This window comes from Drosophila rhopaloa, unplaced genomic scaffold (assembly GCF_018152115.1).
Source record: "Drosophila rhopaloa isolate 14029-0021.01 unplaced genomic scaffold, ASM1815211v1 contig_3, whole genome shotgun sequence".
Taxonomy (NCBI): Eukaryota; Metazoa; Arthropoda; class Insecta; order Diptera; family Drosophilidae; genus Drosophila; species Drosophila rhopaloa.
The window spans coordinates 9132981-9151547 of NW_025335123.1; the positions used below are offsets into that span (position 1 = coordinate 9132981).

The 18567-nt window shown below is 52.2% G+C and overlaps 4 protein-coding genes and 1 pseudogene across 4 annotated transcripts; 3 read left to right on the forward strand and 2 right to left on the reverse strand.

Annotated features, from left to right (window-relative positions):
• Nucleotides 1–326: 326 nt before the first annotated feature.
• Nucleotides 327–8142, reverse strand: LOC108040201 (protein ELYS homolog). The gene is made up of 8 exons (XM_017117525.2): nucleotides 8021–8142; nucleotides 7802–7932; nucleotides 7089–7736; nucleotides 6719–7029; nucleotides 6298–6661; nucleotides 6030–6220; nucleotides 4679–5455; nucleotides 327–4586 (listed from the first exon to the last, which is right to left on the reverse strand). The coding sequence occupies exons 2-8, from the start codon at nucleotides 7893–7895 to the stop codon at nucleotides 579–581; spliced, it is 6393 nt and encodes a 2130-aa protein (XP_016973014.1). The 5' UTR covers nucleotides 7896–7932; nucleotides 8021–8142; the 3' UTR covers nucleotides 327–578.
• A 182-nt stretch (nucleotides 8143–8324) lies between these two features.
• Nucleotides 8325–13751, forward strand: LOC108040202 (exportin-5). The gene is made up of 2 exons (XM_017117526.2): nucleotides 8325–8857; nucleotides 8978–13751. The coding sequence occupies exon 2, from the start codon at nucleotides 9009–9011 to the stop codon at nucleotides 12738–12740; it is 3732 nt and encodes a 1243-aa protein (XP_016973015.1). The 5' UTR covers nucleotides 8325–8857; nucleotides 8978–9008; the 3' UTR covers nucleotides 12741–13751.
• Nucleotides 13752–14407: 656 nt separating this feature from the next.
• Nucleotides 14408–15909, forward strand: LOC108040243 (actin-related protein 10). Its single transcript, XM_017117607.1, has 3 exons — nucleotides 14408–14570; nucleotides 14625–14777; nucleotides 14839–15909. Exons 1-3 carry the CDS (start codon nucleotides 14500–14502, stop codon nucleotides 15749–15751), a joined length of 1137 nt encoding a protein of 378 aa, XP_016973096.1. The 5' UTR covers nucleotides 14408–14499; the 3' UTR covers nucleotides 15752–15909.
• Nucleotides 15910–16008: 99 nt separating this feature from the next.
• Nucleotides 16009–17150, forward strand: LOC108040198 (annotated as a pseudogene).
• A 290-nt stretch (nucleotides 17151–17440) lies between these two features.
• LOC108040199 (protein transport protein Sec61 gamma-2 subunit) lies at nucleotides 17441–18497 on the reverse strand. Its single transcript, XM_017117523.1, has 2 exons — nucleotides 18378–18497; nucleotides 17441–17970 (listed from the first exon to the last, which is right to left on the reverse strand). The coding sequence occupies exon 2, from the start codon at nucleotides 17946–17948 to the stop codon at nucleotides 17742–17744; it is 207 nt and encodes a 68-aa protein (XP_016973012.1). The 5' UTR covers nucleotides 17949–17970; nucleotides 18378–18497; the 3' UTR covers nucleotides 17441–17741.
• Nucleotides 18498–18567: the final 70 nt, after the last annotated feature.

Sequence of the window (18567 nt, forward strand, 5' to 3'; positions counted from 1 at the left end):
AATGTACTGCTTTTTGTACAGTTGCAGAGATAAGCAAAGCCTTCAAACGCCAGTTCTAATGATGATATCGGATAGATTATAGAAAATCGAATAACTATATGGTACAGCAACTATTTCTATATGTGTCGTACTGATCATCATATCCTATAGCTGCCATTTGAATGATCAAGTGAAGTTATGAAAATTTGTTTTGTTTTGGAAGAATTGCTCGTTTTAAAGCAGAGTTAGATCAAAGTCGTATTAATACATCCTTTTGCTTTCATAAATGCACGCTGATCAAGATCAAAGTCCTCGACGATCGGGAATGGTATGGACAAATACACTCATCAATTCATGGTATATATTTGCAAAAATATTTAAACTTTTTTTAACTTCAACTTATTTATTTTCAATTTGGAACTTAGGCCAATTAATATTGGTAGTTAACGTGAACAAAACAAAATGATTACAGCGGTTTGCTGAAAAGTGCTTTTTATGTCGCCTAAAAGTTCTTGGTATTGTCGAAAAGAGAGATAAAAATTGAGCTTGATGTATCCCACATACCCTCCATGACGGATGCACTTTTTGACTATGGTGACCTAATCCTCCGACTTCTGGTTGCGACGCAGGCGCGGACGCAGCTCCCGGTTTCTAATGCTGGAACTCGAGTTGGAGCTGGTCCTAGAGCTTGAGGCATCGGAGGCAGTGGCGTTTGCCGACTGATCGCTAATCTCTGAGACGCGTCGTCTTGCGGTGCGTCGAAGACGAGGCTTCTTCTCCTCCGCCTCTGGTTCCGCCTCCGCTGAATCGGAAACCAAAGCGGGAGCATCCGCCTGGGTCGAAGAAGCTGACGGGGATGGCTCACTGGAACTCGACTTGCGCGACCTCACACTCCTCCGTTTTCGGTCGAGCGGCAAAGAGACCGCGGCAGGCGGCTCACTAATACCGCGCAATAAACGCCGGGCACCGGAGATCTGCGTTGTGGGCGCCAGCGAGGTGGCTCTCTTGCCCCGCGCCTTGTTCGTTGGCGTGGCGGGTCTGGAGTTGGGCGTCTCCAAGTCCATGCTGAGCCGCGAGCGCGAGCGGGTGCGCGGCAGCGAAGAGTTGAGGGAGCTCTGTTCGTCGATCACCTCCAGCACGTGCTTGTGCTGCAGGGTGCGGCGCTTGGGCGTGGAGACGGGCGGAGTGGCCGAAGAGGGTGACGCGGTTAGGGCGTCATTACTACGCAGACGCATCCTGAGGCCAGCTAACGGAGCCGGACTGTCCTTGTGCTCCGCGGAGTCGCGACGCGGGCGCAGGGAACGCGGACTATCCCGCTGTTCCGAGGAGGAGCGTCGAGGTCGCAGGGAACGTGTCGTTTGCGGAGCCGCCTGCTCCTCATCCTCGGAGAATACTAGCGTTAGACTCAGCCTCGAATCTTCTTCCTGGACAGATGGCAATTCTGGTTCATGTTTGGATTCCGCCTCGGGACTCTCTTTGGCCTCCTCCTCTTCCACCTCTAGTATGACCTCCATTTCGACCTCTTGTTCGACTTCCAGTTGGACCTCCTGTTCGTCCTCCTGTTGAACCTCCAGTATGACCTCTTGTCCGACCTTCTGTACGACCTCCTGTACGACCCCCTGTACGACCTCCTGTACGACATCCTGTACGACCTCCTGAGTGACCTCCTGTTCGACCTCCAGTTGAACCTCCTGTTGAAACTCCTCTTCGACCTCCTGTTCGACAGCCTTTTCGACCTTCTCTTCGACCACCTCCTCACCATCCTCTTCAGGAATTTCCTCCAAGGGCTTCTGCAACAGTTCCACGTCCTGGACCACTTCTACTTCCACATCGTTCTCGGCCAGCGGCTGCTTGTGCTCGCTGAAGGCCACTGTGGCCACAGAATCGTCGCTAGCGGCCTCCTCTTCCATCGGCCACTCTTCTGCTTTCTCCTGCTCCGGCTGACGATCCTTTGCCTTATGCGACTCCTCATCGCTATCCAGCACAATAGTCTCGGCCACCTCCGAGTCGCTGTTGACCGTGGCGCCCAGCGAGAGAGATGGACAAGGGCCGCTCGTCACCTCCTCAGGACAGTCATCCTTGAAGGCGAACAGCTCGGCACTGCTGCAGGCCGTCGTTTGCTGGGGACGGGCGACGTAGCCGCGCACCTCAGTGCCGTCCAGTGCAATGACGCAGTCATCCTCGTCATACTCCTCCTCCTCCTCCAGCGAACCCTTCGTGGTGTCGAGGTCATCAACCGTTTCCAGGCTATTGGCGCGGTACAGTGAGATCGGCGAGCCATCTCCGTCACCGCCGTGTGGTGCCCGCGGACTCGAGGTCTGCGAGACGTTAGTGTCGCTGGGCAGGAAGGAGGTGGGCGTGTGCGTTACCGATCGGGACGTGGTGATAGAGCCCGTCGACTCCACGACGATGGAGTACATGGGGTCGTCGTTCTGCAGGGTCGGCATCAATGGACTCTGGATCCCAGCGGCCGAGGACATGTCAGACTCTTCGCTGCTTAGGCTGTAGGTGGGCGAGGAAAGGGGCTCCTGGGCAGGTACTTCCGAGGCGCTGAGGAACGCCAGCGGGTAGCCGGTCGTCGAACGCTCCTGCTCATCCTGTTGATTGTTCTGTTCCACGAGCTCCTCTACTTCCTGCGTCTCCCCCAGCTTCAGTTCCTCCTCTTGATCCTGATCCTGGTCCTCGTCCTGGTTTTCTTGCTGCTCAAGCGACGGCACGTCGTAGGTGGACATGCCCAGCGTGGTGTCCAGCATCTGGAATCCCGCGACGGCCGGACGCGCTGCAGGCAGAGACCACTGCGAACTGACTGCGGTTGTTAACTCTGGACCCAGGTCGGTTGATTCCATTTCTCCACAGATGGTGGTGCGCTCGGAGATCTTCACCACAGAGCTGCCGCTGGAGAAAACCTGCGACTGCGTCTCGCACATCTTCGAGGAGCAGATGGTGGGCACGAACTGGGAGTGTGAGGTCGTCTGCGTCGGTTGGACGGTAGCAAAGCTGCCGAACCCGCTGCTGCGTTCGCTTCCAGTCGCAGCCCCAAATCCACTTCCACTTCCGACCCCGATTCCGATTCCAGATCCGGTTTTTCCATAAAGTAGTGAGCTACGTGGCTGTGGGCCAGGTGGTGGGAGCACGGGTCGAGAGGATTCTCGTGGTAGCTCTGCCAACTGGTTGACCAGCGACACATTGGCCGAGGGCAACGGCGAAAGGAACTCCTCATCCTCATCGGACTCGACGCTGCAGACGCTCCTCGGCTCGCTTCTCGACTCGATCTCCACGATGATCTCGTCGGTCCCCTCCTCCTCCTCCTCCCCTTCTTCCTCCTCCTCGGCCGCCTCCTCGCTGTCCACCTCCATCGATCCGTCCAATCGCAGGGGAATGGGGGGCATGAAGCGGAACCTCTTGGGCTCTGCCAGCGTAGTGGATGTGGCCACTGGCGAAGTGCCTGCCACCGCCTCAAGCGCTGAGTGTCGCTTAAGGATCGTGAGAATCGCCTGGGGCGAACTGCTGCTTTGGCGTGTCGCCGGCTGACGCGCCTGAAGGAAAGTCGGTGGCTGCAGCAGATCAATGGCATCACTGCGTTCGGTATCCTCCATCTCCGACTCCTGCACCTTATTGTCTAGAATGGCCCTCACATGGCCTTGTACATCATCCACCAGTTGCTCAGCCAACAGTCGACGGCGTTTGCGGGGCTGCAGCGAGTACTGCTGCTGCCTTTGCTGCCGCTCCTCCCGTCGCAGTTCCTCCTGCTCCCGCTGACGCTTCTCCACTACCTGGTGGGGCACGGGTCGCACCGTGTGCCGCCGGTGGGGAAGCTCCGAGAGTCCGTATTGCGCGTGCCGCAGGAAGGGAATGTTGGTATAGCCTATTTTGTTGGGGACTGGAACGCGTGGCAAGACTGGAGGCGCCTCGAAGTGCGTTGCCCAGTGGACACTGACGGCGGAGCTCTGGAAAATGCCGCCAACCTGGCCGCTGGCGTTCTGCTTGACCAGCTGGCAACTGAAGGGCTGCAGGAGACCGCCGTTCTTACCATCCTCCAGGCCGTCCAGAGTGTCGCGGATGCGGAGGTAGGTGCCGGCAATGTTCTGCGCCACCGGTGCCATCGTAGAGCGGTAGGCAGAGATGATGGTACTGGAAGACTCGTCCTCCCGCTCCCGCTCGGCGGCCACGTCATCCATGAAGGAAACAGCCTCAATGAACTTGCTCTTCTGCAGCAGCAGGATCAGCTGCACGCACTCCGCCTGGCGCGAGCGGCACTGGCGCAGCAGGTGGTACAAGAGTCGCTCCTCTGGCCCTCGCAAGCACAGCTCAGCCAGCACCTTGAACCGACCGCGTCCGATGCAGTGGCGGAAGAAGCGCTCCAGCAGCGACTGCCCATCCTCGTCGTCATAGAGGCGGGCGATCTGGAAGGCCTCCGGCATGCTTTCGTTGGCCAGGAGCACGCTCATGTGAAGCGACGGAGGCAGCGGTCCGGGCGGTTGGCTGGCCACGCGCATGGCCGCCTTGACAGCGCCGCCATCCAGCAGCGTCTCGAGTAGCAGTCGCATCTGCCACTGCTCGTAGTTGCTGGCAGGGGCGGGATCCTTGTAAAGCTCCTTGACGCATTGCTGTAAATATGCAAAAGAGAAAGAGTTTAAATCCAATTGAATACATCGCGGCATAAGGGTTTGAAATCAGTTAGACAAGGCGCTGCACTCACATCGTAATCGCCGCGGTCCAAGCACCAGAAGGACCTCACAGACTTTACCAGATCTTCGCCCAGCTGGAAAGCAGTCTGGAAGCGCCTGCCCAGCCGTGGGTCCAGGTCCATCAGCAGATACAGGACGAGCGCTTGCTTGCAGGCGACCTCTGTGTCCGGAGCGAGCATCACAAGCAGCAGGGCGTGCAGAGAGTCCGGCGGATAGGCGTTCGTAAGGGAGGTGTGCTCTACCAGGGAGTCGATGTATAGGCTCTTGCGCTGCGCCCGCCTCTCGGAATAGAAGTGCCGCAGACGGACGAGCGGCTGCTCCCGGTGCTCGCGATGATCCTCGTGCTGGCCCTCAGGCAGGAGGCCATGCTCGATGAACCAGTAAAGCACCCTCTGGTACTCGTGCACTGTCTGCAGCGCTCGCTCGCTGGTCTTGCACTCGGCCAGCATTGACGGCGTCAGCCTGCGCTTGCCCAGTTCGACGATGTAGGACTGCAGGCGCAGCAGCTCACGTAGCTGGGCGGAAAGCACCTGGAATTCGCGCCGCTCCCGCTCGTCCAGTGAGTAACCACCGTAGTCGAAGATGCCCTGGCAAAGCTCTGAGCAGCGCGTCTTGATCTGCCCGGCGCGCCTCACGATCCAGTTGGTCAGCGTACCCAGCGAGAGCTCCGTGGGATCGAGCATGTTGCACAAAAAGCTCCCGTCCAACCAACTCCGAGCGCAGTCGTTCAGCAGGGCCACGCACTTGTGCTCCAAGGCCACCGAGAGTATGACTTCGTACATAGCAGTCTGGAGAATATGGAATACAAAGAATAAAATATTTTTTAAATGATAAGGCACAAGATTTTTTTTAAGACAAGTAAAACGAAAATATAAATGAAATTTGAATTTTGATCTATAAGTTTTATAAAAAACGACAAAAATTATGTAAGAAACAAATTTGTGCGATTTTCATTTCATTTTTTCATTTAAAAACTTAATTTAAATTAAGCATTGCAAATATAACTCATTCCAAATTTTTCAATAATGAATACATTTTAATAAGCCTGACAATATCGTTGGCCAACTTAAGTACAATAAATTGGATTTTGACTGAGGTTTATGGTTCTGGCTTTAAATTCGAATAATCAAAATGTAAAATTTACTTTACATAAATCTCCTTATCCTTTTGTCCTATGAGCGTTTTATTTAATTGAGAAAATTACGTTTTAGGTCAAAAATAAATGCAAAACTAAATAAAATTCTTCTTTAGCTCAATTGGGGTTTGCTGGACTTTTAAATTTGTATTTTTCCCAGAATATTTTATGCGAAAACGAGTCATGCCAGGAACAAATTAAAACCAAGCAAATCTGGGCTTTCATACCTTGGAGAACGTGGCGTTGGGGTTCAGCTCGCAGAACTGTGGGAGGAGTCGCAGGCGGACAATGTCCTCGTGGTAGGCTTGAGGACGCAGGAAGAGCGTGGCGCGCTCCCAGCGCAGGGCGTTCAGGAAACGATGTTGTACTCCGTCCTGGGCGTAGTACCGACTGCCAGTTGGTGTTAGCAGCGTGCAATCTAAAGCATTGGGACAGTAAAGGATTTTGAGTAAACGCGATCCAATGGCTTCGGCTCCAGTTACCCATAGCTCTTACCGAAGGTCAGTGAATCGGGATAGAAGTGCTCATCATAGCGCTGCAACGAGACATAGTGCATAATGGAGTTGGATCGCAGCTGCAATCCCAGTCCCGTGGGCAGACCACTGAGGATATAACCGGCCACGTAGTGGGGAATCTCGTATTGCCGCAGGCAAGCGGGCATCTCATCCTTGTACCACTGGTTAACATCAAACAGGACGAGCTTGTTTTTGCGATCTGTGTGCGAGTACCAAGAAAGGATGATCAGCAGCGTTCCGCTGTCGCCGGCAAAGCTGAAGGTAGACGCCGTGGTGCAGGCTATAACGGAGCAGATGCCTCTGTCGAAGAGTTGGTGGTTTCGCACAGAACTGGAATGAAAGTGCTGCGGAACAAGAACTTATAATTCTGTGTTGAACAGCGGCACCACGCGTAGGCTCACCTCGAAGCGGAACCCGTCGCCCTCCTGTTCCACGCGCCTGTAGCTGACTGAGTGCAGCACCATGTGAAGGCGATCGGCGCTCTGGTACAATCCACTAATGTAGAAGCATGGCTTGGGGTCGTCCGGCGGCATGACAAGACACATTCGCTCCACGGGCCCGTGAACACATCCCTTCTTTTCCGGCGGATGCAGCGTGGTGGTCACGTGGAAACGAACCAGGTCGTATATGACGATACGACCATTCTCGACTCCAGCGGCGAAGCCGGGCGCAAAGCAGATGCCCATTAGGCTTCGAATTCCGTTGCGGCTCACTGTCAGGGAAGAGGATTAGCCAGCTTTGAGGGGAACACACTCGCATTCGCACACTCACCATCCACCCGCACGGCCAAATGAGCCACTTTGGAGCGACATTCGTTCAGCAGGGCTTCGACCCGATGGTGCCCGGCCTCTTCACAAGGAACGGAGTACAGCTCCCCGTAGGACGGCTCGCCTTCGACCCTGGGGATGGCGAGACTGCGTGGGCCACGCTTCTCCAGCAGTTTACCGAAGTTGAGATCGACCAGAAGAACAATGCCTTCATCGGAAGCCACAGCCAGGCAGCCGTCGAATCGCCTCAGTCGTGTTCCGCTGCAGATGCTTTCGTCGAGAAAGGTCAGCGCGCTGCAGTGGAGGCCCTGCAGGTCAAAGCTGCGCAGGACCTGGCCGGAAGCGATTGAGTAGATGAGCACCTGCGTGCTAGTCATCGGGCAGTTGTCGGGCTGGCGCTCCCCGCTGTCCCACGACTCCAGGCAGACGGCCAGCAACGCCGGTAGCTCGGACCGGCCTGGAAAAATCTCCTCCACACAACGGATGCTGCTGCGCTGTCCCTGTCCCTCGTCGGCGGACTCGCTCCAGAAGCAGTGCCAGGAGATGCACTCACCGGTGGACATGGTGCAGACCACCAGGGTGGCGTCGTTCGCGTACCGACAGGTCACCCAGCCCCACTGCCCGTTGCGGATGATGCCGCCCAGGTAGTCGTCTGCAAATCCGAAGCGATATTCTTGGTGAGAAGGGACCATCCCACGCCGCATTGCCCATGCTTACCGGTTTCCGCCGGCTTCTGTCCAAATCCGGGAACGGTGCGCTCGGGAAAGGATGCCGTGCGGCTGCCATCCAGCTCCACTTCATGCCACTCCATATCTACTGTTCAGTGCCTGCGGTCTGGCGCAGCAAATCTAGAAAATCATTAATTCCTTATAAAAATATATAAAATATAAATACGCGCTTCACACTGATTATTTAGGAGTGTGTGTGCGAGCTCACCGGCGTTGCCGTTTGATTTGACATTTAAAAACGGTTGTTTTGATGTCGTTTTCCTGGTGCGCACGCTGGCCAGCTCAGTGTTGATTAACGTTCCATTTAAATTCGCAAGTCAAAGGTTTTCCAAGGTGATACTAGTTTTACGGTTTTTATGACTTTACTGCAATCTCACATGGATAATTGTCAGTGACTAATAGCGGTAGGTAAGCCAAAAAGGATTACTACTTTGGACCGGCATTGGCAGCTAGGCAACTCTCGCGGTCCGGCAACGCTACTGTATTGCGAAAATATCGCGCGAGTTTCATAAGAAAGTTGTCCGCTAGCCTCTGAGATGGTTGGCATCGAGGGAAAAAAATATCTGAACTGGAAACGTTGAAGGCTATACCATTTGGACATCCTACTCTTTTCGAAAACGGTAAAAGTCCAGGAAGTCCGTGCGATCTGGCAACTTTCATGAGCCGCCTGTCAACCCTGTCCCGTGCGATTTGCTGCACATTGTTCTAAAACAACCCAGCCGGAAAAGCCGTTTCAGGAGGCTATCCTATCTATATGCGATTCAGATGTGAGACACCCAACTCGAGGTTGTGTTTCAGGCAATAGGCGCTACTCAGGCCGATCATCCGAGTTTCCACGCGATCTGAAATAGAACCCTCCAGGCAGCCCACAACTCACGCATTCCCCATTCCGCACACGCACACAGGCAGCTCTTCTAATCTCGGAAACGTTGTCTGGCTGGCTCCAACCGAAGCGCATTGGCCAAAGAGAAAGCACAAGGGGATCGAGGAGGTCGAGAGGCTAGGCGAGATTCGGGTTTCGATCGGCGGGCAGGGGCAAGCAGAGGTAAGTGGAAGGAAGAGAAGGCATTTTCGGGGGGCAGCCGGGGGGCGGGAGCACATGTCGCCACTAGAATGAACCTAAACCGCACCCCATCATAGAAAACTCACCAAAATCCTCTTGCAGGGAGACAGGTAGGCAGCAGGGACAGCTAGCGATGGCGATGGCACAGCACGGAGGCACCGAGGCTCTGGCTGCCGAACTGGCCACGGCCGTCGACCTGATCATGCACCCGCTGACCCAACAACAGGCCCGCCTGGAGGCGTACATGGCCTGCGAGCGGTTCAAGGAGGAGTCACCGCTGTGCGCACAGGTGGGCCTGTTCCTGGCCAGTTCGCCGCAGTCCAATCAGCAGGTGCGGCACTTCGGGCTGCAGCTGATCGAGTACACAATCAAGTTCCGCTGGAACTGCATCACGCACGAGGAGAAGGTGTACATCAAGGACAATGCCATCAAGATGCTGAATGTGGGCGTGGGCCCGGCGGAGGACCGCTCGCTGCTGCCCACGAAGGACGCGCTCTCGCGCATCATCGTCGAGATGATCAAGCGCGAGTGGCCGCAGCAGTGGTCCGACCTACTGCCGGAGCTGAGCCAGGCCTGCACCAAGGGCGAGGCGCAGACGGAGCTGGTGTTGCTCGTCTTCCTGCGCCTGGTAGAGGACGTGGCTCTGCTGCAGACAATTGAGTCGAACCAGCGGCGCAAGGACATGTACCAGGCTCTGAACAACAACATGAACGACATCTTCGAGTTCTTCCTGCGCCTGGTGGAGCAGCACGTAACCGCATTCCGCGAAACGACGCGACAGTGCAACTTTACCAAGGCCAACGCGCACAGCCGGGTCGTCGAAATGGTTCTGCTCACGCTGAGCGGCTTCGTCGAGTGGGTCAGCATCCAGCACATCATGTCCAGCAACGGCAAGCTGATGCACTTTCTCTGCATTCTGCTAAACGACAAAGCATTCCAGTGCAACGCGGCCGAGTGCCTGGCCCAGATCACGAACCGCAAGGGCCAGGCCAAGGAGCGCAAGCCGCTGCTGCAGCTATTCAACGAGGAGCCGCTGCGCTACATCTACCAGGCCAGCCAGATCCCGCCCGACTCTGGCTCCGCGCTGGCCATTGAGCAGCACCACAACTTCCTCAAGAAATTGCTGCAGGTGCTCAACGGCATGGCCCAGCAGCTGGTCGCGCTCTGGGGCAAGGACGACGCCACGCAGCGACCAGTGCACCTCGAAGTCCTGCTCGAATGCCTCCTGCTTCTCGTTCAGCACCAATCGCTCACCGTCTCCCATGGAGCGGCGCTTATCTGGCAGCTGCTGCTGAAGCACGAGCCCTGCTCCAAGGACTTTGCCACGGTCAACTACATTCCCAAGCTGATCCACACGATTGCGCCCAGGATCGTAAAGCTGCCATATCCTGCCTCTACTAGCTCGCCTGCCAGCCTCTCCACGGAGGCCTACATTCGACTAGAGTACGACAGCGAGGAGGAGTTCGCGCTCTACTTCTTCCGCTGCCGGACCGACTTTCTTGAGATCTTCCGCCTGGCCACGCTGGTGCAGCCACTGGTCACCTACGGCTACTGCGAACAGTGGCTGCAGCAACGCCTGCGTAACGCGGTGGCCGAAGCGGACGCGGAGTCCAAGAGCGGCAACGTGTCGTGCAGCGTACTGGATCCCGTATACCTGGAATGGGATGCACTGGTGAGTGTATTGGATGGGGTCCTAAGTCGTATCCTGCTCGTGGCGGAGCGACCCTCGGTGCCGGCGGGGCTGCGGCTGCTGGAAGAGTGCCTCAAACTGGAGACAATCAACCCGCTGATCTACTCAATCCTGCTCTCCTGCATTTCGGCGCTGTTCGTCTTCCTCAGCATGTCCGCGTGCCAAATAACGGCCACCAACTGCGTGGCCATGAGCGGCGTCAGTCTGCTGCCACGGGTGCTGGACAAGATCTTTCGAGCGCTAGTGCTGAAACCACCCAATGAGCTGGAAAAGGTGCAGGCTAAGTCGGCGAAAAACCTTCGTCGTCACGCCGCCTCGCTGCTGGTGAAGCTGGCTCACAAGTACCCGCTGCTGCTGCTGCCCGTCTTCGAGCAAATCAACGGGCACGTGGAGCTATTGCTCAAGGAGCCTGGCCAGCACCAGCTGTGCCGTCTCATGCGCACCACGTTGCAGGAAGCCCTGATTCTCATATCGAACCACTTCTGCGATTTTGAGCGCCAGACTCTCTTCATCGAGCACATCGTGCAGGACAAGCGGACCGAGTGGCTGGCCTTCGGGGATGCGCTCAAGTCGCCGCTGGACTTCATGAGCTTCGTGGGTCTGGACAAGCCTCCCATCTTTGCCGTGGAGGGAGCTGTCACGCTCCAAAACCGTTCGCGCCTTCTGGACGCCCTGCATGTGGTGCTGGGCGTGGTCAAGCGGTGCACCTGGCCAGATGACCCGGACCGAGCCCAGCGCGGAGGCTTTGTCATCGGCTGCACGGAGCTGGGCAACCCCATTTGCCGAAATCCGGCCACCAAGCACGTCGTGCCACTGCTCTCGCATGTGCTGAGCCTGATGCGTGTGCTCAACGAGCTGTTTGCCCCCGAGGCGCTACTCGCTCTGTCCGAGGGATACCGCGGAATCCACGGCATGCTGGAGCACGAGAAGAAGCTGCTGATGGGCATTTGCGCCCTGCCCACCGACCCGCTGGACACCACCATCCGCAGGGAGCCGACTGCATTTGAGAAGATGCAGACTTTCATGATGATGGTAACTGAGGGCTGTTACCATCTGATGGGCTCCGCAGGCCCGTCGCTTGGACGCGACTTATACCAACTTCTGGGCCTGTCCGACGCCATCGTGACGAATGTGTTCAGCCGAATGGATTTGGTGCCCGACTACCGACTGCGCCCGATCATACGCGTCTTCTTCAAGCCCTTTGTCTACTCGTGCCCGCCCAGCTTCTACGACAGCGTCCTTGTGCCTCTCTTCGCGCACCTGGCGCCATTGATGTGCGATCGACTAACGCGCCGCTGGCTTTACATCGCCTCGCTCTACGAAAGCGGGCAGCTCAACGGCGAGGTCAACGACACGCAGGAGGTTTTGGAGGATCAGCTCAATCGAACGCTGACGCGCGAGTACCTGGACGTGCTGAAGATCGCGCTGGTTGGCGGCCAGATTGGGGCCGATCATGTGGCGGCTGGCGCCAACGCCAACAGCAACTCGGTGGCCATGGAGAACGAGGAACACTCAATGGACAGCGCCCCGCAGTCGCGAGCAAGCCAGTCGGCTTTGCTGTCCGACATTATCAGCGACTTGGGCGGCAAGCTGCTGCGCAACGGACTCATCGGCAACTACGTGCTCATGACCCTGCTGAAGGCCATCGCCTGGAACGACGGCATGTGCAGCATGAAGGCAGTGAACATCGCGGCGCCCGTGATGCGCTTCCTGGCCGCCGAGAAGCTAATGGACGAGAATAAGGCTGTCACGGCCTTCACTGCCGTCCTGCAGGGCATGCAGGTGCACGGTCAGCATGAGGCCAACCAATCCGGCCTTGTAACGCTGGGCGTACAGTTCTACGAGCTTCTGCGGCCGCAGTTCCCCATCCTCAGCGAAGTGCTGCAGCACATACCCAGCGTGAACGCGGCCGACATCCAGAAGTTCGACGAGAAGATCGCAGTGGCGCCCGTCAAGGGCAACAAGGTGGACCGCGCAAAGAAGGACATATTTAAGAAGCTCACCGCCCAGTTGGTCGGACGTAGCGTAAACCAGTTGTTCCGACATGAGGTGCAGATCGCCAACTTGCCGCCCATGCAGTCGCACAAGGCCAAGGGAGCCATGGGCACAACCGCCGACATTATGGACAGCAATCAGAACGCCAGTCTGGCCCGGCTCTTTGGCCCGGAGAAGTGACAGGGACCGCAACAGGAGCAGGACCAAAAGCAGAGACACACACAGAAACAAAGGAGCAGAAGGAGGCGTCGCAGCCGAGGCGGCGCCACCAGCGACCAGGCCTCGGTCTTGGTCGAGGACCAGGATCAGGAGGATCACGTCGAGACCACGGCCACCTCAGCTGCCAAACTAGCGACGACTGAACTTAAAGTAATTGTAAACTAGCTTAGACGATGAGCCCGCGCTGTAGCAGGAACCGCATCTCACGTCCACGACCTCGCCCGTGCCCATGCCCATGACCCAGTCCCACACCCAGTCCCAGTACCCAGTACCCAGACCCAGTTTCAATCAGATCTTAAAGTTATTAATTTATTTATTTTACAAACTAAATTAACACCCGCACGTAACACTTTTTTATTAGTCTTCCGCGGCCATCGCTTCGTTTCGATCCAAACCGTTTCCTCTGCAGGAAAGTGGTGACTCGCGACTTGTTACTGCTTTGTTATTTATTATTCGGAATTTGTTAAACTTGTTTGCACAAAAAAAAAGTAGAATCGATAATTGTCAATACTCTCCCTAAATCGCCCCGATCCCTTGGCCCCGCAGCATCGCCAGAAGCCCTTTTTATACATAGTTAAATAATTAATTAATCAATTGTGCTTTTCCCGGTTTTGTATAGTTACCTATGCGCAGGCATACTGTAATTTATATATATGTACACATTTATCCTTTGGAGAAACATTTCTGAAATTACGCTTAGGCTTAGTTGATAGGCAAAGAGTTATTATTATATAATACATCAATCTGTATATGAACACACATCCCGCATCGCATATGCATTACCCTAAAAACCCCCACAAACACACATCGGGATTCTAAGAATTATAGTTGCGTGAGTATGTAATATTCAAACTGAAATTATATACTACTATTTATAACTAAATGAAATCGAAGCGGAAAATTTCGCAAAAACACAAAATCGAAATAAGTTAATAAATTTGAAATAAATTTACAAATTCGACATGATATAGAGTTGTTTGTGAGGATTTTGAATTCGATTTTAATGATGGTGAGGACAAACCCAACGATGAAGTTGCAAACACACAGAAGAAGGATTGCTCGGCTGTTTCCGATCCCCGAGGACTCTTCAACTTATTAAAATTCAAAGGAGGACAACATTTTCAAGTTGAAAATATCTGAAAAATCTGAAAATATTGGGGCCATATTGACAAACCACACACAAGGAAAACCGTTATTCTGTTCCCACTGCCTAAAGATTGTTCAACTAAACAAATTCTTAGGGTCCACTTGCGAACCGCCACATCTTCATTACGATCTCAAATATAATTCGGCTTTATCTGGATAGTTTTATTTTATCTTGTCCTAAAGCTTAAGCTGTTTTTGATCTCCGTTTATATGAGTTGTCATTAAAAATATATCTTGTTTGTGAAACATTATAAAATCAAACTTCTGGGGTTCGAAAATTAAACGTTATATATACTGGAATTTTGATCCTGATCTTATGATTCGCCCAAGCCAGCTTGAAAACTTGAAGATTTTGTACACAAAGCTTACATTACTTAAAGCTTACATTAAAGATGTGAAAACTGACCCCAATAGCGTTAGTGGAAATAGGCTATTAGCTCAAATCGCGGAAACCGATTGTTTTCTGCCGCTCCGTCATCGATAGTTGCTTACCTGCGGCCTAGCCTCCAATAATTTGTTGGTCTAATTTAATAATAAATAACTTGTCTAGTCCGTCGAAGTGCAACTAGCCAACATGCCCATATACGAGAGCGTGATGCAGGAGAAGCCGCCCATCGTCCTGGACATTGGCACCGCCTACACAAAGTAAGCAATGATGCGGCGCAAGAGAAGGTGAAGTCATCATTGCCCCATTTTCAGGCTGGGATTCGCAGCGGAGGCGTATCCGCGGAAGATAATGCCCACCGAGGTGGTGATGACCACGACGGGGATCAGGAAGCGTCTGTTTGACTACGGCACGCCGGAGGAGCTCTACGATCAGCTGGTGGACTTCCTTCAGACGATTTTCTTCAAGTAGGTGGTGGCCCAAATGAAGCTCGGCGGTGAATACATCTACATCTTTGCCTGCTTTCAGACATCTGCTGGTTAGTCCCAAGGAGCGGAAGTTCGTGCTGGTGGAGAACGTGTTCGGGCCCACTGTGCTACGTGAAACCTTGGCCCGCGTCCTCTTTGTCCACTTCGACGTCTCCTCCGTGATGTTCGTGCCCGTGCACCTCATCGCGCTTTCCACTTTAGCTGTGCCCACCGCCCTGGTGATAGACATCGGCTACAGCGAGACCAGCGTCATGCCCGTCTTCAGCGGGGTGCAGATAATGGGCGCCTTCAAGGACCAGAGCTACGGAGGCAAGGCCGTCCACGCGGAGATCAAGCGCCAACTGGTGGAGACGGGTGTCAAGGAGAGCCTGCTGACTGAGAGCGTGCTGGAGGACATCAAGGTGCGAACATGCTTCGTGACCACTATGGAAAGGGCCCAGGCACGAGCCAAGGGTGGCGAGGACCAGCCGACTCCGGCTCCAGGTGTGGACTACATCGTCAGCGACAACGATGCTGTCATCCAGGTGCCCGGCAGCCTGCGGGAGGCCGTGTACGAGATCATGTTCGAGCCAAGCAACGAACGGGACAGCCTGCCGCACCTCATCCTGCGCTCCATTCTCGACTGCACGCTGGACGTGAGACGTGCCCTGGTCGAGAGTGTGTTCTTGGTGGGTGGCGGCTCCATGGTTCAGGGCCTGCTAGCACGACTTCGCCAGGAACTGCACCATCTGCTCGCGGAGGATCCGTTCTACGCCGAGCGGTTCCACGGCGAGCTGCAGTTCAAGTTCTTCAATGCCATCGGCAAGCAAAACTTCACCGCATGGCTGGGTGGCGCCTTGTGCGGGGCGACGGATCTCATCCAGACACGATCACTGGTCAAGGAGACGTATCTGAAGAGCGAGCATGTCCCCGACTGGAGCAACCTGTGCGACAATCGGCCGACAGGATCATAGATTGGGAGAGGACCCTAAATAGGGCGAGATGAAGCATGCACTTCACCACTAACGCATATTAATTTAATCTTGATTATATTGTATTATATAGGCTTAAAGTTAACTGCAAGTATAAAGTATAGAAAATATATAAAAAACCAATTTTTTTGAAGTGCTTAGATATTCCAGAGTTTTTTGTTTAAATGTAGTAGAAGAGTAATTGGTTACATTTTTCCAATACATTATTTACTGAACTTACATTAGTACAACTTAATTAAATTGCTTTCCTAAAAAAAAGCATTACACAAAGTTTAAGTCATGGTATCAGTCAAAAAGCTAGAACTTTTAATATTTTCACTTCTGTAGCCAAATATAGCCTAACATAACAATTATTCCTTTACTATAATAAGTTTTAATTAGTTTCTTATCTTTAAAGGCAGCTAGCAAACTTGCAGAAAATTAAAAAAATTATTGGAATTCCCCACTTAGAAACTTATAAAAACATTGCTAAATTTAGAAATTCTTAAAAGGAACGTTACAGGTCTTGGCCTATAAAATACTTTATCCGTCGGTAGTAAAGACATTGTGATTCTTATTCCTATCCAAGCTAGTCGAGATGTTTACATTCATCAAGTGTTTTCTGCTGCTATTGGCATTCAGTTTCCTGTCAGCAGGAAGAGTTCCTCGACCGGAAGAACGGATTATAGGCGGAAACGCGATTGCAATCGAAGAGGCTCCTTGGCAGGTGTCCTTGCAACTTCATGGGCATCATTATTGTGGTGGCTCCATTTACAGCAAGGATATTATCATCACTGCAGCCCACTGCCGTTTTACAACAGCTGGATTGCGACTTGAGGCAGAAGACTTTTTAATTCGTGTTGGATCGTCATTGAAAGACTCAGAAGGAACTCTTGTCAAAGTGGCCGCTATATGTTCCCACGAGGATTATAGTTTTTTTAAAAAAAACGACATTGCCGTTATGCGATTAAGTGAGCCACTTAAGTTCACCAACAAAGTTCAGAGTATCCCTTTGGCTAAGAAGAATCCTGCTCCTGGAACAATTGCAATGGTTTCCGGTTGGGGAGCAACATTAATTTATCCTTCTTATGATGGCTCTTATCAGTTTCTCTATCCTATAAATCTTCAAGGCGTTTACAACTATGTACAAAGTTGGAATACTTGTATTCGGTCTCATTCTATGACAGAGAATACTTTTTGCGCAGGACATTTTGGACAATCGGCGTGTAATGGGGACTCTGGAGGCCCATTGGTTGTTAACCAAACACTTGTGGGTGTCGTTTCAGAAGGAACAATATATTGCATTGATTCTACAGTCTACGTGAGTGTGTCTGACTTACGAGCCTGGATTCTAAATGCCATTGAATCTATTTGATTGCATGTAAATGTATATGAAAAATAAATACCTATTTTTTATAGAAACGTTATAGCAATCTTATGCCTCTTTTAAATAAGGACTTATAAATTTTACGAAATATTAATCCAACTAAAAAAAGGAATCCAATAAAACACAGGTATTAACTAACTTCTGACGCCAATTTGTAAAATCTAAAAAAAATGTTTATTGACGATGGGGAATTGACAATGGCCAATGTCTTAAAGCATCACGCGACCTTTAAATTTTAAGTCTTCATTGTCAACACCTCTCTTAAATTCCACTTTTCGTAGCCAGTCCCAGTAAAAAGAATGACATTTTTAGTTGAAAAATCGATTTAACATTTATTAACGGGTTCACAAGCCCACCAACAAATGGGATGAATGTTTTTACAATTGGCTCTTATTAACTAACTTGTTCATGCACCTCAACATAGAGTTATAAATGGAATTTTGAAAATTTACAATACGTTTTCACATGTATGAAAATTCTGTAAGAAAGACATTCGCTGAATGCACATAGTTTTTCTCTATCTATATAATGCATGTTAACTAAACGAAAAAAATTTATCTGACATATGCTAGAATGGATGATTTGAATTTGTAATCTCAACCGCACTTAGGAGCCCACGATGATGTTGTTGATGGGGATGTGTATCAGCTTGACAAAGAAGCCAATGAAGCCCATGATGCAGAAACCAATAGCGGTGGCGATTGCGATCTTCTGGAACTCCTTGCGGTCGGGCTTGGTGCATCGCTTGACCAGACGGATCGAGTCCTTGGCGAAGGCGCGTCCAGGCTCGGCGAATTTAACAACCTTGTCCATGTCTTGTGAAGTGTGCTGGGTTCTGCAAAGGAAGAGGGAAAGTGGTGATTAGTGATTTGTGATCGGTAATAGGGCACTTTCACAGCACGTCAGCTGTGACGTGGCAAATGGTCGGCGCCGTCACAGGTGAAATCCGGTGGCGCCTTTCACCAAAATGTTGGTCACTCCAACAGTTTACTGTTTACACTTCATCAGCTCAGAAAATATAAATATAAGAATGCACACTAAAAGAAAGTCTTGAACATCCCCAAATTATATTATATGAAAAGCTATATAAATAAAAAAAAGTGTCAGGCCGAAAAACCGCAAATCGCACAAGGAAAATAAACCTGTGCTGGTCTTCGGAAATGAGGCCTTTGTTTATTCACTTGATATTTTAATTGACAAATTACACTGGAGCAATTAAAGCTAGAAGAGAATCACACGCACCTCTGCTTTAATCGAAAATTTCTACTTAAATGAGCTAGTATCGTCTGCTGCCGCGTCGACCCTACTATTCGTTGTTGTTCGTGTCCACGTCAAAGTGTCAAACGCCAGGGTTGCATTGCACCCGAGCTGTCAACAGCAGGGCTGCCAACTTAGCTATTTTAAAATAATGAAATGTAGTTTTTTAGAGCTT